The 23,721-nt window shown below is 43.8% G+C and overlaps 1 protein-coding gene across 1 annotated transcript; it reads right to left on the reverse strand.

Moving 5' to 3' along the window:
* Nucleotides 1–11,601: 11,601 nt before the first annotated feature.
* Nucleotides 11,602–15,978, reverse strand: LOC149408124 (uncharacterized). Its single transcript, XM_089628310.1, has 2 exons — nt 15,422–15,978; nt 11,602–12,224 (listed from the first exon to the last, which is right to left on the reverse strand). Exons 1-2 carry the CDS (start codon nt 15,755–15,757, stop codon nt 12,036–12,038), a joined length of 525 nt encoding a protein of 174 aa, XP_089484436.1. The 5' UTR covers nt 15,758–15,978; the 3' UTR covers nt 11,602–12,035.
* Nucleotides 15,979–23,721: the final 7,743 nt, after the last annotated feature.

Consider the following 23,721-nt stretch of genomic DNA (forward strand, 5'->3'; position numbering starts at 1 on the left):
TTGAAGCTTGAACTTTGAAGAAGCTTTTGGAAAGTTTGCAACGCTCGTCTCCCCTCGCAGCACGTCTCTCTTTCTTTCCTCGGCACCTCGAGCAACCACGAAAGTTTCTATCACTAAATCACTCGAAAAGAAGGAATCAGTGAGTGGGCACTTTTAAACACTACGACTTAAGAACGAGTCTCGAAGTCGCAGAGCTAAACACTAGGTCGAGTGAGGACCTAGGTGCCAAGACAAGAAAAAAATCGAAAATAAACTAGAGAGAGAGAGGATTTTCGGCCACACGTTCTAGAGAGCGAGTCTCTCAAATCTCTTAAACTTGTGTGGTATGAAATGGAATGAGAAGAATGAGGCTCCTATTTATAGGAGAGGTCTTACCTTCAATAAGGTGGTTTCCTCTTCTATAGAATATCACATATTCATTAGCAAAATAACCCTTATTTCTTATTTCATTTGGGCGCCCAAGGCAGCCTTCTAGAAGGCTAGGATTTGTTTCCTTTTTTGTTCCTTGGCTTGCCTATTACTCTCTTGGCCGAAATACCTTGTGCATCCTTATGCAAATTTGTTTCCTGTTTTTCTTTTGGCAAGTATCTAAATACATTTATGCACAAAATAATTTCCCTTTCTCTTTGGGTAGTGGGCGCCTATTATGTCTAGAAAAAGGCTTCTAGAATTTTCTTCACTTGTTCATGACAACATAAAAAATGGCCCATTTAGAATTTTCAATAAAATTCTTATGAAATGAAATTAATTCACAAGGCCCAATGATCAAGTCATGGCCGAGTGACATTAAGTCATCAAATGAACTTGTCAAAAAATTTATTGACATTCATTTCATCCTTTGTCTCAAAAGACAAAAATACCCTTTTAACTATTTTCGTTCTTGTTTTGACTTAGCTTCCAGTTTAACTATTCCTATCGATGTGATTCGTGACAGTGACCTCATGGACCCAAATGAACAAAGCTTGAGCTAAACACTTGGACTCAAAAGTTCACAAACCTTTTCCAAGTTTAGCTTAATGCCAACTGACTCCACTAAAGAGCTGACACTGAAAATCTCTCGGTTCAAATGAATTTATTTTCTACTCAAGAATTCGACCTAATTATGATGAGCGGATCCACTGAATATTATCTATGTTTACCCTTCATGAATGTCATCAGCTAGTCGGGATTTACTAAATTACCATTTTACCCTTCTAGCTGTTATTTCCTCAACTCCTTTGTCGCTTGTGAATAAGTTAGAAACAATGTATTGACGAGGAGCTAACAAGTCACATTGTTTCATCCAAAAGAGTCAGGACTCAATTTGGACACTGGCCAGTTCATTTATTCACACTCCAAGGAACAAAGCATGAGGTGACATACATTGCATTTCAGCAATCTTGTACATGAATTCCATATCTATGAGAACTTCACAAAGTTACTCATGACAGACTCACAAATTAGTACTTCACCAATAGGCCTTGTTCGGAATCACATAGTGAGTCCAAACTTTGACTTTCTCAAATGATAATACTAAGGTGTGAAATTGCATGTCTCATTTCAGGATTAAGGTAAGCATGATGCAATTCATACATAGTGACTTCGAGACATAAGAGGTTAAATGGTTTGTTCTTATATTGTCTCTAGAAGTGCACTGGTCAATTCAGACATCATAGATTCTTCTAACAATCATACTGAGGTCAATAGTCCTTTGACCCTAAGATTGCGAATATATCGTTTTAAGCAAACTACGAAGAGTTTGTTCATGCAAATCTACATTTGTCTCTTCGTAAGTTGTTAAGTTTGTTTATGGACTAAAAGACTAAGGTTTTATCATAAAGCTTCAAACAAAGAAAGAATGAACGTTTCAACTTTATTAATGAATAGGCAATTACAAGCAAGAGTCTTCATGAGACTTTATTACATCAAATGTACAAAATAAAGACTACAACTCTTCTTGTGGGCACCATTGACAACAAACTCCCACTTGACTCAAAGAAGGTGTGTGTAGTCCTTCATGCCTAATCCCTCACGATGTTGGTCGAAGACCTTGTTCACTAGGGCCTTGGTGAATGGATCTGCGAGGTTGTCCACCGTTGAGATCTTCTTCACTTCCACGTCTCCGCGCTGCACGATCTCTCGAATCAAATGGTATTTCCTCTCAATATGCTTAGAGCACTTATGGCTTCTAGGTTCCTTTGAGTTACCGACAGCCCCACTATTATCACAATAAAGGGTCATGGGCTCGTCGACGTTTGGAACAACTTCCAAATACTTACGGGACTTTCTAAGCCATACAGCCTCTTTGGATGCTTCACAAGCAGCCACATATTCTGCTTCCATTGTGGAGTCAGCAATGCAAGATTGCTTAATACTTCTCCACACAACAGCTCCACCATTAAGGATGAACACAGATCCCGAAGTGGATTTCCTGGAATCCTTATCCGCTTGAAAATCGGAGTCGGTATATCCCGTCATAGTCAGGTCAGTACCTGAGTATGTAAGCATCAAGTTCCTAGTTCTTCGAAGATACTTAAGAACATGCTTAACAGCAATCCAGTGCTCGGGTCCAGGGTTGGATTGGAAACGACTAAATACGCCAACGGCGAACAGATGTCAGGTCTAGTGCAAAGCATAGCATACATGAGGCTTCCTACGGCAGAGGCGTAAGCAATCTTCCTCATGTCTTCAATCTCTTGTGCAGTCTTGGGAGACTGGTCCTTAGAGAGTGAAACTCCATGCCTAAAGGGTGTTTGACCCCTCTTGCAGTCTTGCATCGAGAAGTGATCCATCACCTTATCAATATAAGATGCTTGAGAGAGCGACATGGTCCGATTTTTCCTATCTCGAAAGATTTGGATTCCCAGAATGTATGCGGCTTCTCCTAGATCCTTCATATCGAATTGCTTTGCCAGCCAGACCTTAACCTCAGATAACTTACCCACGTCATTACCAATGAGTAGTATATCATCGACATATAGTACCAGAAACACAACTTTACCTTCGTGTATTAACTTGTAAACACAAGGCTCATCTATTGACTGTTCAAAGCCAAAGCTCTTTACAGTTTCATCGAATCTAATATTCCATGACCTAGATGCTTGCTTTAATCCATAAATGGACTTAAGCAACTCACAAACCTTAGTCTCTTGACCTTTATCCACGAAACCGTCTGGTTGAGCCATGTAAATGCGCTCGTCAAGATTGCTATTCAGAAAGGCTGTCTTGACATCCATTTGCCAGATCTCATAGTCGAGAGCTGCAGCTATGGATAGGAGTATGCGGATGGATTTAAGCATCGCGAATGGCGAGAAGGTTTCTTCATAGTCAATCCCTTCTTGTTGGGTATAACCCTTCGCCACAAGTCGTGCTTTGAACGTCTCGACGTTCCCACCAGGACCCCTTTTCTTCTTGTATATCCACTTACACCCTACGGGTTTAATCCCTTCAGGAAGGTCTACAAGTTTCCAGACTTTGTTGACATACATCGAGTGCATTTCAACTTTCATGGCGTCAAGCCAAAGGTTTGATTCAGAACAAGCCATCGCTTGGCTATAGGAAACAGGGTCATCCATGTCGGAGACGGCTACAAGAGAGTCTCCATAAGACATGTACCTGTCAGGCTATTGAACAGCCCTCCCACTACGTCGAAGTACTACTTGACGAGATTCTGATGAGTTAGGTTGTGTTTCAGTTGGGGTAAGAACAGTTCTTACAGATGAGGTAGAAGCTTCCTCACCCAACTTTTCTTCAAGCACAATTTTGCTTCTAGGTTTCGCATCCTCCATGAAGTCCTCCTCAAGGAAACGAGCATTCGTGCTAACGAAAGTCTTATCGTCCTCGGGACTATAGAAAATGAAACCTTTGGTTTCCTTTGGATATCCCACAAACAGGCACAATTCTGACCTACTAGCCAACTTGCTAGTCTTTTGCCTCAGCACATGTGCAGGGCAACCCCAAATTCGGATGCGGCCAAGATTCACTTTATGGCCAGTCCATTGTTCATAAGGAGTACCAGGAACCTTTTTAGACGGAACTTGGTTCAGAATGTAAGCGGCTGTTTCGAGGGCATATCCCCAAAAGGAAAGCGGGAGTGATGAGTAACTCATCATTGATCTAACCATCTCCATAAGAGTTCGGTTTCTTCTCTCTGACACTCCGTTTTGTTGAGGTGTGCCAGGTGCGGTAAGCTGAGAAGCGATACCTTCTTCTTTAAGAAAGTCATCGAACTCTCCACACATATACTCACCACCTCGATCAGATCGAAGGGTTTTGATCACTTTGCCAGTTTGCTTTTCCACTAAAGCCCTAAAGACCTTAAATACGTTAAAGGTCTCGGATTTGTGTTTAAGCAAATAGACAAACCCATATCTTGAGTAATCATCAGTGAAGGTAACGAAATATTCGTATCCTCCACGTGCCTGTTGGATGAGCGGACCACATACATCAGAATGTATTAGTTCCAGCAACTCAGTGGCTCTTCGACCCTTATCGGAGAAAGGTCGCTTAGTCATTTTTCCTTCTATGCAGGATTCACAAGTAGGTTGTGAACCTATTGCAGAGGCTTGGAGTGGACCATCCCTCACAAGTCTCTTAATCCTATCTAGACTGATATGACCAAGTCTTAAGTGCCAGAGGTATGTTGATTTTGTTAGATCGGAGGATTCGGAAAGTTTGATCCTCTTTGGCTCCCTAATTAGATCGTTATCTATTTTGGTGTCTAAAAGAGAAGGTTGAATGTGATAGATGTAAAAAAGACCATTCTTCATACATGCATCAGTGACAAAAGAATTAGAAAAAGAAATACGAATTCCATTCTTTATAAACTTTAAATAATAATCTTGCTCGAAAAGTTGAGCAACAGATACTAGGTTTTTCCCAAAGGAAGGAACATAATAAACATTATTCAAATTTAAAGTTCGATCTTCAAAAGATAGCGTCACGGATCCCACAGCCTTCGCAGACACCACGCTCTCATCACCCCACTTGAAGCAGAAGTCGCCATCCTCTAAGCTTTTGCTTTTCCTAAAACCAGTCAAGGAGCAGCAAATATGGTTAGTAGCAGCGGAGTCAATAATCCACGATGATACATTATCAGCTACTAAACAGGCTTCAGTAACAAGTACAATACCTTTTGCTTTGGTTTTGAGGTAGGCGGGACAGTTCCTACGCCAGTGACCAGGCTCGTTGCAGTGGTGGCACTTGTCTTTAGACTTGTCCACCTTCGGAGCCTTTGGAGCCTTCTTCTTCGTTTGAACCTTAGGTTGGTTCCTCTTCTCGTCATTGCGAGGTCTCTTCTTAGATCTAGAGGTGGAGGCAGTAGCATGTACTTCTCCTTGAGCCCTCTTTTTCTTAGTGAGTGCCTCAGCGGTTTGAAGTTCCTTCATGAGCTCGGTAACAGTGTACTCCAGCTTGTTCATGGAATAATTCAACTTGAAGGTATCAAAGGTTTCGGGGAGAGTTTCCAAGATCATATCTATTTTAGTCTCCCCATCAATCTCAGATCCAAGAATCTCCATTTCGTTTAGATAGCTAATGATCAGCATCATATGATCTCTAACGGGAGTTCCAGCCTTCATACGACAGTTCATGAATTGTCGGACCGCTTGTTGCCTAGCTTGACGTCATTGCCCTCCAAACATCTCATGGAGATTGTAGAGCATATCGGTGGAAGTTTCATAATCACGATGTTGTTGTTGCAACACATTGTTCATCGATGCCAAAATATAGCACCTCGCAATCTCATCGGATCGAAGCCAGGCCGGCAGAGCGTCTTTCTCCTCTTGCGTCGAATCTTCATTCGTTTGAGGACAGGGGGTGGTGAGAACCCATTTGTGCTTGTCGATAGTAAGGACTATGTCGAGGTTACGTTTCCAGTCGACGTAATTGTCGCCTTCGAGTTTATTCGAGGAAAGAATTGTAGAGAGAGGGTTGAGAGACATATTGCCTATAAAAGTTGAAAAAAGTTTATGATTAGTCTTTGGTTTAGGATTTAAGTTTTATTAAGACTTTTATAAAATCCAAAGGTGTTATAAACCAAACGATAATTTACTCCCTCAAGAGAAGGCCGCAAAAAATCTCCCTTTATAAGTAAATGACACATCATTAATGCTTAGCCAAGATGTCAATACATCAGCTTTGACTAGCCACCTTGTAAATTGGTTTGATCACTTATATCCTTTCGCAGAGCCTCAAGGGAGGATTACTAGGGATTGAGCCTAAGTGTATAACCAACCACTTAGTCCAAAAGATCAGCTTTGAAAAACAATCTCCCAAGGGGAGGCCTTGTCATCATTGCATCACTCTCGGACGTAGCTCATTGAGCAATGATCGAGGCAATAACGCCTTGGAGTACTCACATTTAAGTGAGGGTCGCAAGAGCGGCTCTTAGTCCCACGTTATTGCATCTTTCATTAGTGTTGGGGATCGTGGGTTACAAACAACGAATATAACCCTCCCACTTAGTTTTTGGAGTTGGTTCATCGACTCTTATAAGTTCGGAAACAGATTTCCTAGTTAGAGAGCGACAGAGCGGACAACTAGAAGAGAATCCTAGATCGACATGTTCAGAGTAGTATTAGTGCATAAAGGCACAAGGTACATACTCGATCTTTTCCTATTTTCTATTTCGGGAAAGTGTGTGAGGGAAGTGTGAACTTCAACTCACTCGAACACTTGAGAGTTTGAGATTACACATCTTTTTATTTTTCGGCTTGTCTACAAGGAGACCTCCCACTCAAATTTTCAAGAGCATATAGATTTTGAACATATGTGATATAGATATAGTTTTGAAAACATTTTGAAAATTTATTTGATTTGGATGACAAAATATTTTCAAGTTTGAAAGTGAAAACGGTTTTTCAAAATTCAAACTAGTTTTGTAAAAATTCAATTTCAATTAAACTTTCAAAAATCAAAACATTTTAATCTTACACATCATGTTTATAATCATATGAAAAACATTTTTGCTCAAGAAAATTTTCTCATTAGAGTTCTATAACTCATGGTAGTGGGGTTTGAAAATCCGGATTTCTAAAAAACTGGAGTTTCAGACAGCCGCGCACCTCGGAGTAAAATCGCCATATCTGGCGGCTCCGATGTCGTTTTGAGCCGAAACCGGTGGCATTGGACAGAGAACAGACAGAGCTTTAATTTGATTTAAGAATCATTAAATTTCGATTTCTGAGCAGAGAGTTATGCCACTTTTAATGCGGGTTTACTCCAGCTCGAAGAAAAAGAAATAAATTAAAGTTTGGTCCTTTTTAGGTGCGAAAAAGAATCAAGTGTAACGGAACGTTTTAAGATGTTGTTTAAAGATTTTATTTATGTTTTATTAGCAGGGTAATAACATAGAATAAAAGAAATAACAACAAGCATAAAACGATTCAAATAAAAATAAGAAACTAGCAAGATATCAAAACTAGTCACAAAATTTTACTCGAAATTTCTCAAACCTTTAAAACACGTTTTTCAATATAAAAAATTAAAAACTTTTAGAACTGATTCTAATGTGTTTTAAAAACATCCCAAACTCATAGAAAATCAACATGCTTTTTAATTTAAAGACAAGAGCATTAAAAAAATCTAAGATTACAATTCTAACTTGTCACAAAATTAGTAAACTTTCGAAAACGATTTTCAAGCTCATAATTTTAAAAACATGTACATGCTAATCTTTGACCATAGCTCTGATACCATTTGTTGGAATTGATCTAGGGTTTAAGAAAAAGATTAAACGCTTCGGGAAGCGGCGGAATTTTAAAAAATTTCTTTACAAGTAAAAACAGTTTTTACTAACCTAGACAAAGAGCAAGTACATGTAATTAAAAACTAATATGAGCTAGAAGTTTACTAACCTTTCTTGAAGCTTGAACTTTGAAGAAACTTTTGGAAAGTTTGCAACGCTCGTCTCCCCTCGCAGCACGTCTCTCTTTCTTTCCTCGGCACCTCGAGCAACCACGAAAGTTTCTATCTCTAAATCACTCGAAAAGAAGGAATCAGTGAGTGGGCACTTTTAAACACTACGACTTAAGAACGAGTCTCGAAGTCGTAGAGCTAAACACTAGGTCGAGTGAGGACCTAGGTGCCAAGACAAGAAAAAAAATCGAAAATAAACTAGAGAGAGAGAGAGGATTTTCGGCCACAAGTTCTAGAGAGCGAGTCTCTCAAATCTCTTAAACTTGTGTGGTATGAAATGGAATGAGAAGAATGAGGCTCCTATTTATAGGAGAGGTCTTACCTTCAATAAGGTAGTTTTCTCTTCTATAGAATATCACATATTCATGAGCAAAATAACCCTTATTTCTTATTCCATTTGGACGCCCAAGGCAGCCTTCTAGAAGGCTAGGATTTGTTTCCTTTTTTGTTCCTTGGCTTGCCTATTACTCTCTTGGCCGAAATACCTTGTGCATCCTTATGCAAATTTGTTTCCTCTTTTTCTTTTGGCAAGTATCTAAATACATTTATGCACAAAATAATTTCCCTTTCTCTTTGGGTAGTGGGCGCCTATTATGTCTAGAAAAAGGCTTCTAGAATTTTCTTCACTTGTTCATGACAACATAAGAAAAGGCCCATTTAGAATTTTCAATAAAATTCTTATGAAATGAAATTAATTCACAAGGCCCAATGATCAAGTTATGGCCGAGTGACATTAAGTCATCAAATGAACTTGTCAAAAAATTTATTGACATTGATTTCATCCTTTGTCTCAAAAGACAAAAATACCCTTTTAACTATTTTCGTTCTTGTTTTAACTTAGCTTCCACTTTAACTATTCCTATCGATGTGATTCGTGACAGTGACCTCATGGACCCAAATGAACAAAGCTTGAGCTAAACACTTGGACTCAAAAGTTCACAAACCTTTTCCAAGTTTAGCTTAATGCCAACTGACTCCACTATAGAGCTGACACTGAAAATCTCTCGGTTCAAATGAATTTATTTTCTACTCAAGAATTCGACCTAATTATGATGAGCGGATCCACAGAATATTATCTATGTTTACCCTTCATGACTGTCATCAGCTAGTCGGGATTTACTAAATTACCATTTTACCCTTCTAGCTGTTATTTCCTCAACTCCTTTGTCGCTTGTGAATAAGTTAAAAACAATGTATTGACGAGGAGCTAACAAGTCACATTGTTTCATCCAAAAGAGTCAGGACTCAATTTGGACACTGGCCAGTTCATTTATTCACACTCCAAGGAACAAAGCATGAGGTGACATACATTGCATTTCAGCAATCTTGTACATGAATTCCATATCTATGAGAACTTCACAAAGTTACTCATGACATTCTCACAACTTAGTACTTCACCAATAGGCCCTGTTCGGAATCACATAGTGAGTCCGAACTCTGACTTTCTCAAATGAGAATACTAAGGTGTGAAATGGCATGTCTCATTTCAGGATTAAGGTAAGCACAATGCAATTCATACGTAGTGACTTCGAGACATAAGAGGTTAAATGGTTTGTTCTTATTTTGTCTCTAGAAGTGCACTGGTCAATTCAGTACCTTCGGAAGATACCTAGAAGAACTATAGAGTCTCCAACTCTCAATGCCCCGTAACCAGACATCATAGATTCTCCTAACAATCATACTGAGGTCAATAGTCCTTTGACCCTTAGATTGCGAATATATCGTTTTAAGCAAACTACGAAGAGTTTGTTCATGCAAATCTACATTTGTCTCTTCGTAAGTTGTTAAGTTTGTTTATGGACTAAAAGACTAAGGTTTTATCATAAAGCTTCAAACAAAGAAAGAATGAATGAACGTTTCAACTTTATTAATGAATAGATAGGCAATTACAAGCAAGAGTCTTCATGAGACTTTATTACATCAAATGTACAAAATAAAGACTACAATTCTTCTTGTGGGCACCATTGACAACACCGAGGGCGCAAGGCGCGTGCGGACCGAAGGCCCGGTCGGGGGAGCAGGGCGCGCGCGGACTGGCATGTGCATGGGCCGGGAGCCCGATATGCGATCCGGCCGGCGAAGTCCAGCCGGCGCCGTTTGTTTTTGTTTCTTCGATTTCTCAAAAACGACCGGTAACAATTATCAAAGTGATATACTACGCTAGGTCTATTGAGGACCTATGTGCCAAAACAAAATAACAAGAAGAGAGAGAGAGAGAGAGAGAGAGAGAGAGAGAGAGAGAGAGAGAGAGAGAGAGAGAGAGAGAGAGAGCGGCTAGGCTAGAGAGAGAAGCTCTCAAATCTCTAAAACTTGTGTGTTGAACATTGTGAATGAGGTGTGATATTTATAGGAGGAGGGATAGCCTTGAAGAAGTAGTTTCCTCTTTTCTATTGAATATCACATATTCATGAGCAAATCCCTTGTTTCCTCTTTCTCCACTTGGGCATGTAACCTTGTGCCATAAGCACTTGGATTTGTTTCCTCATTTGTTCTCTGCTTTCTTGGCCGCCCATATGCGTCCATGATGCTATGGATTTGTTTCTTCTTTTTCTTTTGGCAAGTATCTTCATACAACAATGCACAAAATAAAATCTCTTTCTCTTGATGGTGTGTACGGTTTTGGACCTTCTAGAACATGTTTCTAGATGAGGACCAGTTCGGATCCATGACCCATATGGCTAAGGAGGTTGTGGTTGTTCGGACGAGCCCACCAGTGACCATTGATTAGGCTGGTACTTCAACCTCTCCACCTCCTGCCCACAAACTGACGACCATAAAAGTTTCTCTGATTCACCATTTCTCTCTCTCTCTTTTTTTTTTATATGGTTCATTTGGCTACCAAATAAACTACATCGACATACTATTTTGCACGGGTAGGGCAGTATGGTTTCGGTTGTTTTATTTTTTTTAAATATAATCTTATTCTGCTAAGTCCCCTATGTGGGTGAACTGGTAGAGTGCTATTTTGCCAGGGTGGGCCAGCACGTTTTGATTTCCTTTCTGAGACTTGAATACAATTTTGTTTTTTGTTACTTTATAAATTTCTTAGCTCGTAGCTCGATTTATAATTGTTGACTTGTTGAAATCATATGCGGGTTTAGCCCTGGCATGACGGTATGCGAACGTTGATTTCGGCTTGTGGCTATCATGTCCTATTGTCCTCTGGTTGCGGACTTAGAAGTCCAACTGTAGATGTGCGAGTGAAAATTCGGCTTGTAGATATGCGGGTGTGAGTAGCCCGCTTAGAGAGATGCGAGCGTACTAATTCGGCTTTAAGCGCGCTACGTCTACCGACGTACCCTTGTAGCAGGATCAAGTTATGAGCGTTCCAAGAACGCAGGACATGTATATCATTTAAGGTTCCCAGCTCGTAAACTCCGGGTTTGACGACGTTGGTTACCCTATATGGTCCACTAATTTTGTGGGTGAGTTTTAAGTGGGAAAATTACAAAATTATTACTTTTTTAGCATAACATTTTAAAAATTAGTGTAATTAAAGTCCTTGAGAAAGTACATATTTTCAAACTATAAATAATTATTTTTTCCTACTAAATTAAATTATAAACCATTATTAGTTAAATAGAGTACAAAATAGTAAACAATTTTTTTTTTAAAAGGGTCAACTACATAGAAAAAAAAAATTCATTGACCATTTACAAATTTAAAAAAACATGTTATGAAAGCTTTAAACATGCTGTTTCATGGCAAACTAATTTACAAGTAACACCTACAAGAAGCAATTTCCACATTCATTTCAAATTTCTAGTTCATGAAATGGGTCAGTATTTACCAATACGCGTTCTCCGGTAGATCGCATACACGTACTGCCAGTCACAGCATCACATTAGTCACATATGCCTATATATGGCCCATAACGACACTGAGCTGAGTTGGCCATAGATCTCTCATGAGTTATGACACACAAAACTATGAGTGACAAGACAAAGCCACAGCAACATTTGGATTCCTGCGTATCAGGCAAAAAAAATAGGGATTCACAAGCAGAAAAAAGAGACAGAACCCTCTTTTGGCGCGTGCGAATACCTAGCTACTACAATCAAACTGTTGCATGGTGCGTAGGGTTTTCTTTTAATTTTCCTCTATATCAATTGGGTTTTAAGCAAACGAGAAATTAAACACTAATTAACAATATTTTGTTGATGATAATTCTGTATTACGAGACATTGAGGCATTGCAGTAGTGTGTTGTTGCTGAAAAGGAATTGACATGTCCTCTCTAGAGCACGGTTGTGGCGCAGGATGAGCGATGAATGTTGGGGTTTCCTCTCCGGGCATCAACACCGACACTTCTTTCGCGTAAACTGTCATCTGATCAGAAACAAAAGGCCTTGTTTAATTCTTAATCGCTTCAACGCAGTTATTAATAGCATTAGTTAAAACAATATAGATAGAATCCGTTATTAGAATAAAGATAAAAATAATTTACATTTTGTTATCTGACAACGTTCTCTTATACTTGTAGCATTAAACTAGCTAATTAAATGAACTAGGGACATTTGAAAATATTTACGGACATTCATAAAATTGCTTTAATGAATTGATAACTAGCTTCAATTAATAAATAAAGGGACGTCTAAGACTAATATCTGGGGAAAAAAGGGCACACGTGACTATTTTTTGTAGGAAATTCCATACCTTATTGTATTAGAGAATATATATATTGAATCCCCATGTTTCATATTTTTAGAAATAAAGGTAAAACTACATATGCTAAGATAAAGAATTACTAATAACCAGTAAATCAAATTTAAATAAACATAGAATGCCATTTATAAAGAATTACTAATGACCAGTAAATCTAATTTAAATAAACATAGAATGCCATTTATATCTGAATAAACCAAGACCTGGTGATTATAACTCCCTAACCAAGAGATTTCCCAGCGAAGCAAAAAAGAGAAAGATTTCCGACGTGGGAAAGTTATAGGCTTAGAGCATCATAGCATAGCATGTGAAAAAAATATTCTTTTGAAGAAAGAACATGGTACAGTCACTAATATATCAAAGAGCGAGGACCGTATCAAGTCACTTTTCAAGCATGCAAGCTTGTTCATAATATAATGAAAAGTCATTGGTGATGTGATGGTGAACATTATAATTTTCTTTTAATTTCCACCGGAAAAGGTAAAGCAGTTTATTAAACCGCTGTCACAACAGGACACTGTAACAAACTTTATATAGTTTTGGACATTTTTTTTTTAGAGAGGGCTTTATAAGTAGTCAATCATACAAGATCGGATATTTACAAATATGGGGCTGGACAAATATAAGTATTTATTTCTAGAACAACACAAACACACCCCAAAAATAATTAAATGTGGACAGTGCGTCCGTCGTGATTCGATCAAGCGTCCTCTCCTTGGAAGGAGAGTGGTGTTACCACTTGGCCCAAGCTCGGGTACTTTTGGACATTATGTATACGTGAGGAGAGCAGATAACCATAATAGTTGTAGCTAATTATTTATTTTCTATGAATTTTGTCATCAAATTCCCAAACTCTTCCCATAAATCAAGGATTAAATTTTTTGTCATGGCATATGACATTTTCCAAGCAAAGATAAGTTCTGCATATATTAAATATTTTTTCAGAAAAGACAAATGAGTTGGTTTTGGGCCTTTTACGCCTAATAGCAACAGTTCAAAAAAGTGGGGAAAAAAAAAAGAAAAGGTGGAAAACAATCACATGTGGAGTACGTTGTGTCCAGGGAACATAATATAGCAATGGTATATAAATATTGTTTTTATTTCCTTCTTTTGTCACATATTGGTTATATAAGCATGTGCTTAGCTCTAAGTTTTGTAAGCGGTCAATCGCTTGCATATTACAACACCAGCTATTTTGTCCTTACATATAAATAGGCGTGTTCAATGATTCAAGACAAACCTTGGGATGACACAAATATGATTTTCATTATTGATTTAGTTTGGGCGATTATACTGTTTTAATTGGGAATTAGAAACCCCAAAAAAAAGTTTAAAAATCCCAGTTATTGGAAAATACAATAATTTGAGATGAACAACAAATTAACTGATATAAATTTTGGAGGAAGTGTGTTCTACACTGATTTCTAGCTATTTGTTTCGTTATGACTATTATTTATTTTCTTTTTTTCTAAAGGAAGAAAAAAATCTAATAGCTTAGTCCGTTGATTACTTAAGACAAAAAAATGAGCACTGAAGATTCTATAAATATTCTATTTGGATAAGCTTAGTGTAAATCATGGTTGGAATATTATGTAGGACTTGAACAAAGCCATATGATGATGAGGTTCCTTTATTAGCGTTATAGACCATAGGAAAAAGAAATTTCTTAACCCTTAAAAAACAGTATATGCATATGAATAATGAAAAATAATAGACCATAAAAGACATTAAAAATGAACTACTGCGTATATATAATTATATTTAAGTAATGTATACTGATTTAACTACCTTGTCCTAAATATATTAAAAATAAGACATAGATATCGAACATATGTTTATTTGCCAGACTGATATATATTTATATCTGTATATATATATACACACATATAAATATACATGTAAAAAAGAAAAGACAAACATAAATTATATTGAGTTTACATGGTGTGATTTATGAGTATATAATATCAAGGTTTATATGATTCGGAGATCTTTGAAATCAAATTAGGTTGCGTTAAAGTGCCGGCTGTTATTATAATACCTATACTCTTCTGCATAATGCGACCCACTATTGATTTTATAGGGATAATTATTTATAAATATATGTAGTCATTATTTTTCCATATGGGGAGATGAGGAAATAATTTAGATCAATTGGATCAACGGTTGCCTAGAAGATACGAAAATAAGAAAATAATAGGACAACAAAACAAAATACAGAGAATGTTTAAGATCTGATTGATAAGAAAACAACCGTGTCAACTTTGTATAAACATAAAAAAAAAAGGTTTGAATTAGAAAGGATTGTAAACCATGTATAAGAGTAAATTAGAAGTTAAATGAATGACCTGGGAAAAGAGTAGAAACGATAATTTACTTTTTGGGTGTTACTATATATGCCGAGTTGCCAAGAAAACCTGTGGTGTATGAGATGGACAATTTATAATGATAGGTCTTTGTCAAACTTTTTGACTCATATTCCTTTTCATTCTTTCTATGTTACTATTATAACCAAAACGAAAAAAAATGAACAAAAAAATAAAATAAAAAATGAAAACGATAATGAAGCTATTCTTTTTATCCCTAGCAAATGGATTTGCAAGTTGTTCATAATAATATTTTAGGAATATAATGACTAAACAAAAAAGCTTCTAAGTTCTTTTAATCACCAAATCACCTCTTATCATCCACTCATGTAAAAGTTAATATAGAACAAAACATTAGAAAAACTAGCCGTGACATACTTGAGTAAAAGAACCGTCAAGATCATTTATGTCTCCTAATTTATTATTTACCTATTGATTGCATTACCCAAAAACCAATTTTCCGTGAATGGATATGAAAAAGATATAAAGAGAGCTTACTTTGGGAGAAGGATAATCAAGTTTTCCATGACCATACACCATTTGTTGTTGCTGCTGTTGCTGTTCTAGGTCTAAGCGATTTGTACTGCTTTGGTGAGGATTATTATTATTATTATTGGAAGTCGAAGAAGATGAAGAAGGAGATCTTGACCTGAGAAATTTCTCAAATATAGCCATTAGAAGGAACATTGAAATGAGGATGGCCGTGGCTACGAACCCAAACGACACCGCATTGACCGAGTTATCAACGTGCCTCCAATAATCTTCTTTCTCTGCACTACTGTTCTCACTATTCAACCCTACCATTACAGGATGTGCCGGAGCTACACCTCCCATATTTCCCAATCGGTTCAACTCTAATTACTAAAAATACATATACGTATGTGTGTCTGTGTAACTAAAACTCTCTATGTGTTTGTCTTTCTCAAACTATGCAAAGGAGAGAGAGACATACTAGCTAGCTTATACTGTGATGACAAGGGAAGTGATGGTTGGAAGACTTGTTTATTTAAGGGTGCGTGAGAAAAAGGATAAATTGGTTTAATGTTGTCACACTTGAGAGACAATATATGTATATATATATATATATACATACACACACACACAACACATATATATACCCCTTTTTATATTTATTTTTATTTTTATTTATTTGTTGAAGAGTTTAATTAGAGCTTATAACGAGGAGGTAATTACTCAAGGATCGGAATACGTGTATCTTTAGAAAGAAAAAAAAATGCTTGTATCACTGGCTTTATTTTAGTTATAATACTGTGAAATTATTACATTCAGGTCAAATGTAAACACAAACTAGAGTGACCGGAGTGACAATGATCATATAACAACACCATTTGAGAATATGTGTTGAGGTACATTCGTAAATGACATCGAAGAACAGTGGTTCTATTTTACAGAGATGCCGAATTCGGATTACACTGACGACGAATTGAGTGATATATCAAAATTTTGGTAGAGACTAATTGCTTTTTCTTCCATATTTCTCACCCGTTTTGGAAATGAATACTGTGTTCGATACAAATGTTGGATGGATGGAGTGAGATTAGGATGAATGTCTAATCCATTTTACCATAAAAATTAATCTCTCCCAAATTCGATGGATTAGGAAGGATGAAATTTTTTTAATTAATTAAAAGGGATAAAATACATATAATTATTGTTGTCGTCGTTTTTCGGACAACGATTTAAGAGCCACAAGCGGTTAGACCCAAGGCCGGACCAAGTGGCCTCGCCTGGGCTCGAGCGTGTCGGACCTGGTTGCCCAGACCTTCCCTTGGCTGGCGATGGTGTCTGAGCTCGCCGGGGTACCTGGAAAGGATGAGAGAACCGTGAGCTAAGAAGGGAAAACAGAGGGGGTGCCTCTGTTTACCTCTCCGACGCTCAACATTAGTGGGATTGAGGTGGAGAATAGAGGGTTTAAGTGTTTAGGGACCGAGACTTGAGAGAAACGAGCGAGAGGTGAGTTCGGCAGCGTTTCAGTCCTCAAGAATGGATTACCTGGAGAAGGTGAGAGGCGCCTGTATTTATAGGCGACCAAGGGGCCATTGGCGGGCCCCCTTGGCCGAGGATAACACGGGCTCGGGCCTTGGCCGAGGATAGCATAGGGTGGCGTCACTGGTGGGCCCCTTGGCCGAGGATAACATGGGCTCGGCAGAGGATAGCATAGGGTGGCGTCACTGGTGGGCCCCTTGGCCGAGGATAACATGGGCTCGGCAGAGATTAGCATAGGATGGCGTCATTGGTGGGCCCCTCGGCCGAGGATAACATAGGTTCGACCCTTGGCCGAGGATAGCATAGGGCCGAGGATAGGCTCGTGAGGCCGAGGTCAAGCTCGTGAGGCCGAGGTCGAGCTCGTGAGGCCGAGGCCGAGCTCGTGAGGCCGAGGTCGAGCTTGGTCTTGGGCCGAGGCTATTGGGCCGGCCCTTGGCCGAGCCGGCCCATGGGCCGATCAATGGCTGGGGCAAGTTTGATCGCTGTTTTGCCTTTGATTTGCCACGATGGGGGTCGGGCCGATAACATTAGCCCCCCGAGTTTATCGTCGAGTGAAGCTTGTGCAGTAAACTCAAGATTCCCGTCATCGTCGGCCCACCGAAGCGACCTATCGCGAAAAGGTTCGACTCGAGCCTCTTTCACTATTTATTTTTCCTTTCTCTGGTTTCTTTTCTTTTTTTGCCTTGCTACACGTGCCAATGGTCCCCACCAACCACCTGTCGGGGCGTGGGTCCGTTGAAGATGACCTCTTCCCTCTGCTCGGGGATCAAGATGTAAACCTAGACGACCTTTGGGCACAATTCTCATCCCTTGTGGATACCCAAAACGCAGCGCCCCCATCACCGCCATCGGGCAACGGGTCGGTTGGGATGGCTGGAGGTGATCTTCGCTCAGTCGATGCGTGGCTGGCCGACGTGGAGGAGGGTACGCGCACCGGAGACGTCGCCAGAGGGGACCCCGACGTCGTCGGGGACGCGCGCGGCCTGGGGGAAGGTGCGCCCGCCGAGGTGAGTCCGCGCGAAGGTGGGCCGACCCCCGTCGGCCTTGTCTGTGCTGGAGGCGTTGCCGGGAGAGGCCCAAGCCGCGCTGGTGGAGCGCCCGCCCTGGAAGGAGTCGCGTCGGCCAAGCCGGGCGCAGGGAGAGTTGTGCCGGTCCTGGGTGGCGATGTCGGGACTGTCCAGCAAGCGGGCGGCGGCGAGGGAAGCCCGGGTACTCTGGGCCCGGCCTCCCCCGAGGAGGGATGCGCCGGTGGAGGTCGATCGGAGGCGGAGGGCGTCGATGGAGGGCCGCCGGAGGCGGGCGGCGTCGTTGGCGGCAACGTCGGCGCCAGAGACGAGGAGCGCCAGCCGGACAGCGCCGGCCAGGGGGCGGCGGCCGAGGCGCTGGTTGCCCTAGCCCTAGGGGTCGGCGGCGTCCCACCTGGCGAGTCGAGCCATGCCGCCGGGCCAGGCGCAAGCGCCAATGGGTCGGGTAAGAGCCCAAGGAGCCCGGGTGACCTGGGCGCGCGAGGGGACTCTCTGGCCAGGCCGGGCACCGACGGTGGGCCCGCTGCCGGGCCGGACAAGGGGGAGACAGGGCCGGCTGGCTCGGGCGGCCGCCGTAAGGGGTCTGCAATCTGTGGTGACCTGGACTGCTCGGGCGTTGATGTCCTGAGCTCGTTCTCGATCGTCAGTTTCACGAGTTTGAGGAAGCGTTACGACATCCCGGATTCGGTGTTGATCCTGAGGCCGTTGCCCGACGATCGCCCGACTCGCCCTCCGAAGGGACACGCGGCCATTCACGAGGCGAGTCTTCGCGGGGGGCTACGGTTACCCTTTCAACCGGTGATCCAAGAGCTATTGATTCGGTTAGGGGTGCACGCGTCGCAGATGTCTCCGTTCTTCTACCGGGCGGTCGTCGCGTGCCATATGATGCTCTACCGAGCAAAGAAACGGGCAGTCACCGCAGACGATATCCAAGATCTCGTGGTCGTTCGCGGGGTCCCGGGGAAACCAGGCTTCTACTGCGCGTGCCCTCGGAAACACATCTCCATCGTTACCAAGGTTACCTCGAAGCGTCGGTACCCTTGGATGTGGGTTTCCGAGTCGGCCTTCGGGTCCGCGCCCTTGACGTTTGGGCCCGCGGTCGACTTTCCCTCCGTTGGGGACGTAGAAGATTCCAAACTTGTATCCGTGATCAAAGCGATCCCAGATTCGAGGCGGCAGGGGTCACTGTTCGAGTCCCCGGACCTGATGGCGAGGACCGGGTGGTTCGTGCCTTGTGACAACGTCCCTCCGTGTCTTGGTCTCGGCGTGGAGGTTACGGAGGACCCTGTATCAGAGGCGTGGGGTTCGTCCGCCCCTCCCCCCGACGCGGGGGGTACTAGCCGTTCACATGCTCTCTCGTTATCGCGCTTTTTGTTGTATTACGCTTATCGTGCGTGTTCTAACTTACTGTCGTCTCTCTCTCTTTCAGATACCATGCCCAGACGACATCGGCCGCACACACACGTGCCGAAAGTGGCACCTATCGCTGAAGCTACGACCGCGGCTTGCCCCCGAGTTGAGGTTCGCCACCGTGGGCGGGGAACGAGGCAGTCTCTTCTAACAAGCGATCATCGTCGTCGAGTTCCTTCGGGCCACCCTCTAGCCACAAGCGCGCCCACACATCGACGGTGCCGGATAGCATGGATTCGATGCTCCTGGCAGAGGCGGCGGAACTGAGGGATCAGTGCTCCCGAGGGATTCTTGGGACCTCTCTGCAGGACTTCAAAGGTTTGCTGACGGCAAGCGATCTGGAGCATTTCTAAAACGGGATCGGCGATGCCCGAAAGGTACGATACGCCTGCTTATCTCATGCGTAACCATTATGCTTATTTCGATTATACGTATATCACTTGTCTCTGCAGATGCTCGCACGCCAAGAGTGAAGCGGTCGCATTCTCCGGGACCTGCTGCGGCGCATGCAGATTATGGAGAAGGACAAGGAGAGCACGGCGGCCGCCCATGCTGACGCTCTAGCGGGAGCCTGCACCGCTCAAGAATTTCAAGCACTCGAGGAGGAGCTGAGGCGAGCTCGCGAGGAGTCGGCGACCGAGAAATTGCTTCGCACGGCCGGGCAGGCGTCTCGGGAGAAGGCGGAACAGGCGGCCGACACCTTCTTAGGGGAGACGAAGAAGCTCCAGGCGGCGCTCTCGAGCCGGGACGAGGAGCTGAACATCGTCCACGCTTGGCTGTCAGTGAGTGAGATCTCCCGGGTCAAGGCCGAGAGGGAGAGGGATACTTTGCGGGCGGAGGTGGAGATCCTTGCCGAGGAGAAAGACGACGCCGTGCAGTCCAAGACGGACTTGGAGGATGATTGGGACCTCGCGCTGGAGGCGGCCCGTTATGAGGCAGCCAAACGGGTCCGAGATGCGACCGTGAAGGAGAACGTGTCTCGTGGGACCACGTTTTCCTTCTTCGACGTCATGTTTCCTCCCCTGGATTACGAGCCGACTGAGGACGACCTGCGCCCCCCCAGCCCCCGCGGAAGCCGCCCAGTCGACGAACCGTCAACTCGACGAAGAAGCCATCGGCGGGTTTGGCGCCCCCTGCCCCGAGGAAGACGAAGAGCAGATCGACTTCGGCTCGGAGTAGCCGAGTTTTCTTCGGTTTTCCGCGCACTTGTTTAGCGCTTGCGTCATATTTTCTTCCGGAATTTTGTTATGTCTTTCTTCCGTTAGAAGTTTGCCGTCTTCTCATACTTTTCTTTTTGGGTTGCTCGTACAACATTGTTTGCCTTAGTTAAAGCTTTTTCGTCTGTTATGCGTCTTATTTTCTCGACTTGCTATGCTTAGCGTAATCGATTCGCGCATTGTGATTGGTGCGTGTCTCACGAGCCCGGCTTGCCTTACCTAGCGTAACCGGTTTGCACGGCTTACTGCCGCACTTGGCGGCGAAGCTTCCCGCGGATGCTGGCTAGACCAGATTCGCCCGGCGGGTGCGACCTTCGGCCATCCATTCGTGACTCGTCGCCTGTCGGTGTGTGCGAGCTGGGTGGCCGTCGCGCTTGTCTTCCGGCGAGTACGCTACTTATCGGCGTGCGTATCGGGACGAGCTTGCAGTTCCCAGTGAGCGTGGTGCTTGTCGGTACGCGCGTCACGTTTTGGGTTTTGACTACCGAGATCGACGGTCCGGTGCGCGGACGCGATCTACCGACGCCCCGTTGCCTATCGGTGTGCGGGGCGTGGAATTGTGCGAAAGCGTCGCGCGGGGGTTGGAAGTCCGGTGCGCGGATCCGACTTGTTAATCTTTAGCTACCTTTCGGTGCGTAAAACCTGTCATTGTGCGAGCCCGACTAGACGAGGTGACGAGCTCGACTAGATGACGTGACGAGTTCGACTAGGCGAAGTGACGAGTCCGACTAGACGAAGTGACCAGCTCAAAGTGACGAGCTCGACTAGGCGAAGTGACGAACCCGACTAGGCGAAGTGACGAGCTCGACTAGGCGAAGTGACGAGCTCGACTAGGCGAAGTGACGAACTCGACTAGGCGAAGTGACGAGCTCGACTAGGCGAAGTGACGAACTCGACTAGGCGAAGTGACGAGCTCGACTAGGCGAAGTGACGAGCTCGACTAGGCGAAGTGACGACCTCGACTAGGCGAAGTGACGACCTCGACTAGGCGAAGTGACGAGCTCGACTAGGCGAAGTGACGAACTCGACTAGGCGAAGTGATGAGCTAGACTAGGCGAAGTGACGAGCTCGACTAGGCGAAGTGACGAACTCCACTAGGCGAAGTGACGAGCTCGACTTGGCGAAGTGACGAACTTGACTAGGCGAAGCGACGAGCTCGACTAGGTAAAGTGACGAGCTCGACTAGGCGAAGTCAAAGTCCCAACAATCCGTTAGCCCCCCAAGTTTTTCGGGTACTCGCAGAGGAGACGAGAAATTGTTACAAAATAAGGTAAAGGTTTCGAAGCGAAATGTAATTCGATTAAATGTTGAAACAGTTAAAAAATTACATTCCCAGGCCGTTTGGCCATACTTGAGATTTAAAAATGTCATTTCAAAAATTGAAAATGAAATGGCATAACAAAACATAGAGTAAGCGGGAACGGGCATCTATTGGTAGTACCGCCGAAGGTGTTCCGCGTTCCAAGGGTGCGTGAATACGAGTCCTTCCAGGTTCTCGAGTTCGTACGTGCCGTTGTGGATGGCTCGGCGCACGCGGTAGGGACCTTCCCAAGTGGGGCCCAAGACTCCCGCCCCTTGCATTTTGGTGTTTTGGAACACCCTCCTGAGGACGAGGCTTCCGTCGGCGAACTGCCGCAGCTTGACCTTGGAGTTGTAGTATTTTTCAACCTTCCTCAAGGCGGGTGAGCGCGTCCGCCCTCCTCTCATCTATGAGGTCCAGATCGAGCCTGATCGCGTTGTTGTTGGCGGCTTCTTCGTATTCCTCGATGTGCAGGGTTGGCAGCTTGGTCTCGACGGGTACCACGGCCTCGACGCCGAACGCGAGAGCGAAAGGAGTTTCTCCGGTCGCGTTTCGCGCGGTGGTTTGGTACGCCCATAGGACCATGGGGAGCTCGTCGGCCCAAGTCCCCTTTTTCTCCTCCAGCTTCTTTTTCAGATTCTCCTTGATCGTTTTGTTGACCGCCTCTACCTGACCGTTGGCTTGAGGATGGCGAGGGGAAGAGAAAGTCTTGCTAATGCCCAACTGCTCGCATACTTCTCGGAGGCGCGCGTTGTCAAATTGCTTCCCGTTATCGGTCACAATCGATGTGGGGATCCCGAAGCGGCAAACAATGTTCTTCCAGATGAAGTTCGTTGTGTTTATCTCGGTGATCTTTGCCAGCGGTTCGGCCTCTACCCACTTCGTGAAATAGTCGATTGCCACGATCGCATGCTTGTATTACCTCAGAGCCATAGGTAGCTCGCCGATGAGATCGATTCCCCACTTTGCGAAGGGTCGCGGCACGATGATCGGGCATAGCGGGGCAGGCGCTTGGCGCGGGATGTGAGCGAACCTTTGGCATTTGTCGCATTTCTTGGCCCACTCATGGGAGGTCTTTTTTAAAGGTTGGCCAAAAATATCCGAGTCTCAGTAGCTTTAATGCCAAAGATTGCCCGGCGGCGGGGTTCCCGCACACCCCTTCGTGCACCTCGCGGAGCGCTTTCTTCGCCTCGACCTCGGTCAGGCAGCGGAGGAGGGGCATAGAGTAGCCTCTCTTGAACAAGTTGTCCTCCCTCATCGTGTACTTCGGCGCCAAGCTTCTCAGCTTCTTGGCCTCTTCTTTGTCTTCGGGGACGACTCCTCGCTTAAGGAGTTCCACGAGCGGTGTCATCCATGAGGGAGGCGGAGTCTCGTCAACTACCCCTACGTTGCCTCTCGAGACGTAGGGTTGGGTCAACACCTCGATCGGGACGCTGCCTTCGCCCTCCTCGTCTATCCCGGACACGAGGCGAGCCAGGGTGTCAGCGTCAATGTTCGCCTCTCGAGGAACTTGGACGATCTCGAACCATGACAGGGCCTCTAGGTTCTTTTGGGTGTTGGACAAGTATGCGATCATGTTCGGCTCTTTAGCGGCGTAGTCGCCCTTCACCTGGTTCACGATCAACTGCGAGTCGCAGTGGATGCTTAGGTTTCGGACGCCTAGCTTGTTCGCCAACTCCAAGCCAACGATCAGAGCCTCGTACTCCGCCTCGTTGTTGGAAGCCTTGAACTCGAACCGCAGGGCATATCTCAGCTCTTCCCTATCGGGATTTGTGAGCACAACGCCGGCGCCAGCCCCCCGGGCGTTTGACGCACCATCTACGTGTAAGTCCCAGACCG

Source organism: Urtica dioica, chromosome 1, assembly GCF_054948205.1.
Source record: "Urtica dioica subsp. dioica isolate 48M chromosome 1, U.dioica_male_clone48M_v1_H2, whole genome shotgun sequence".
NCBI lineage: Eukaryota > Viridiplantae > Streptophyta > Magnoliopsida > Rosales > Urticaceae > Urtica > Urtica dioica.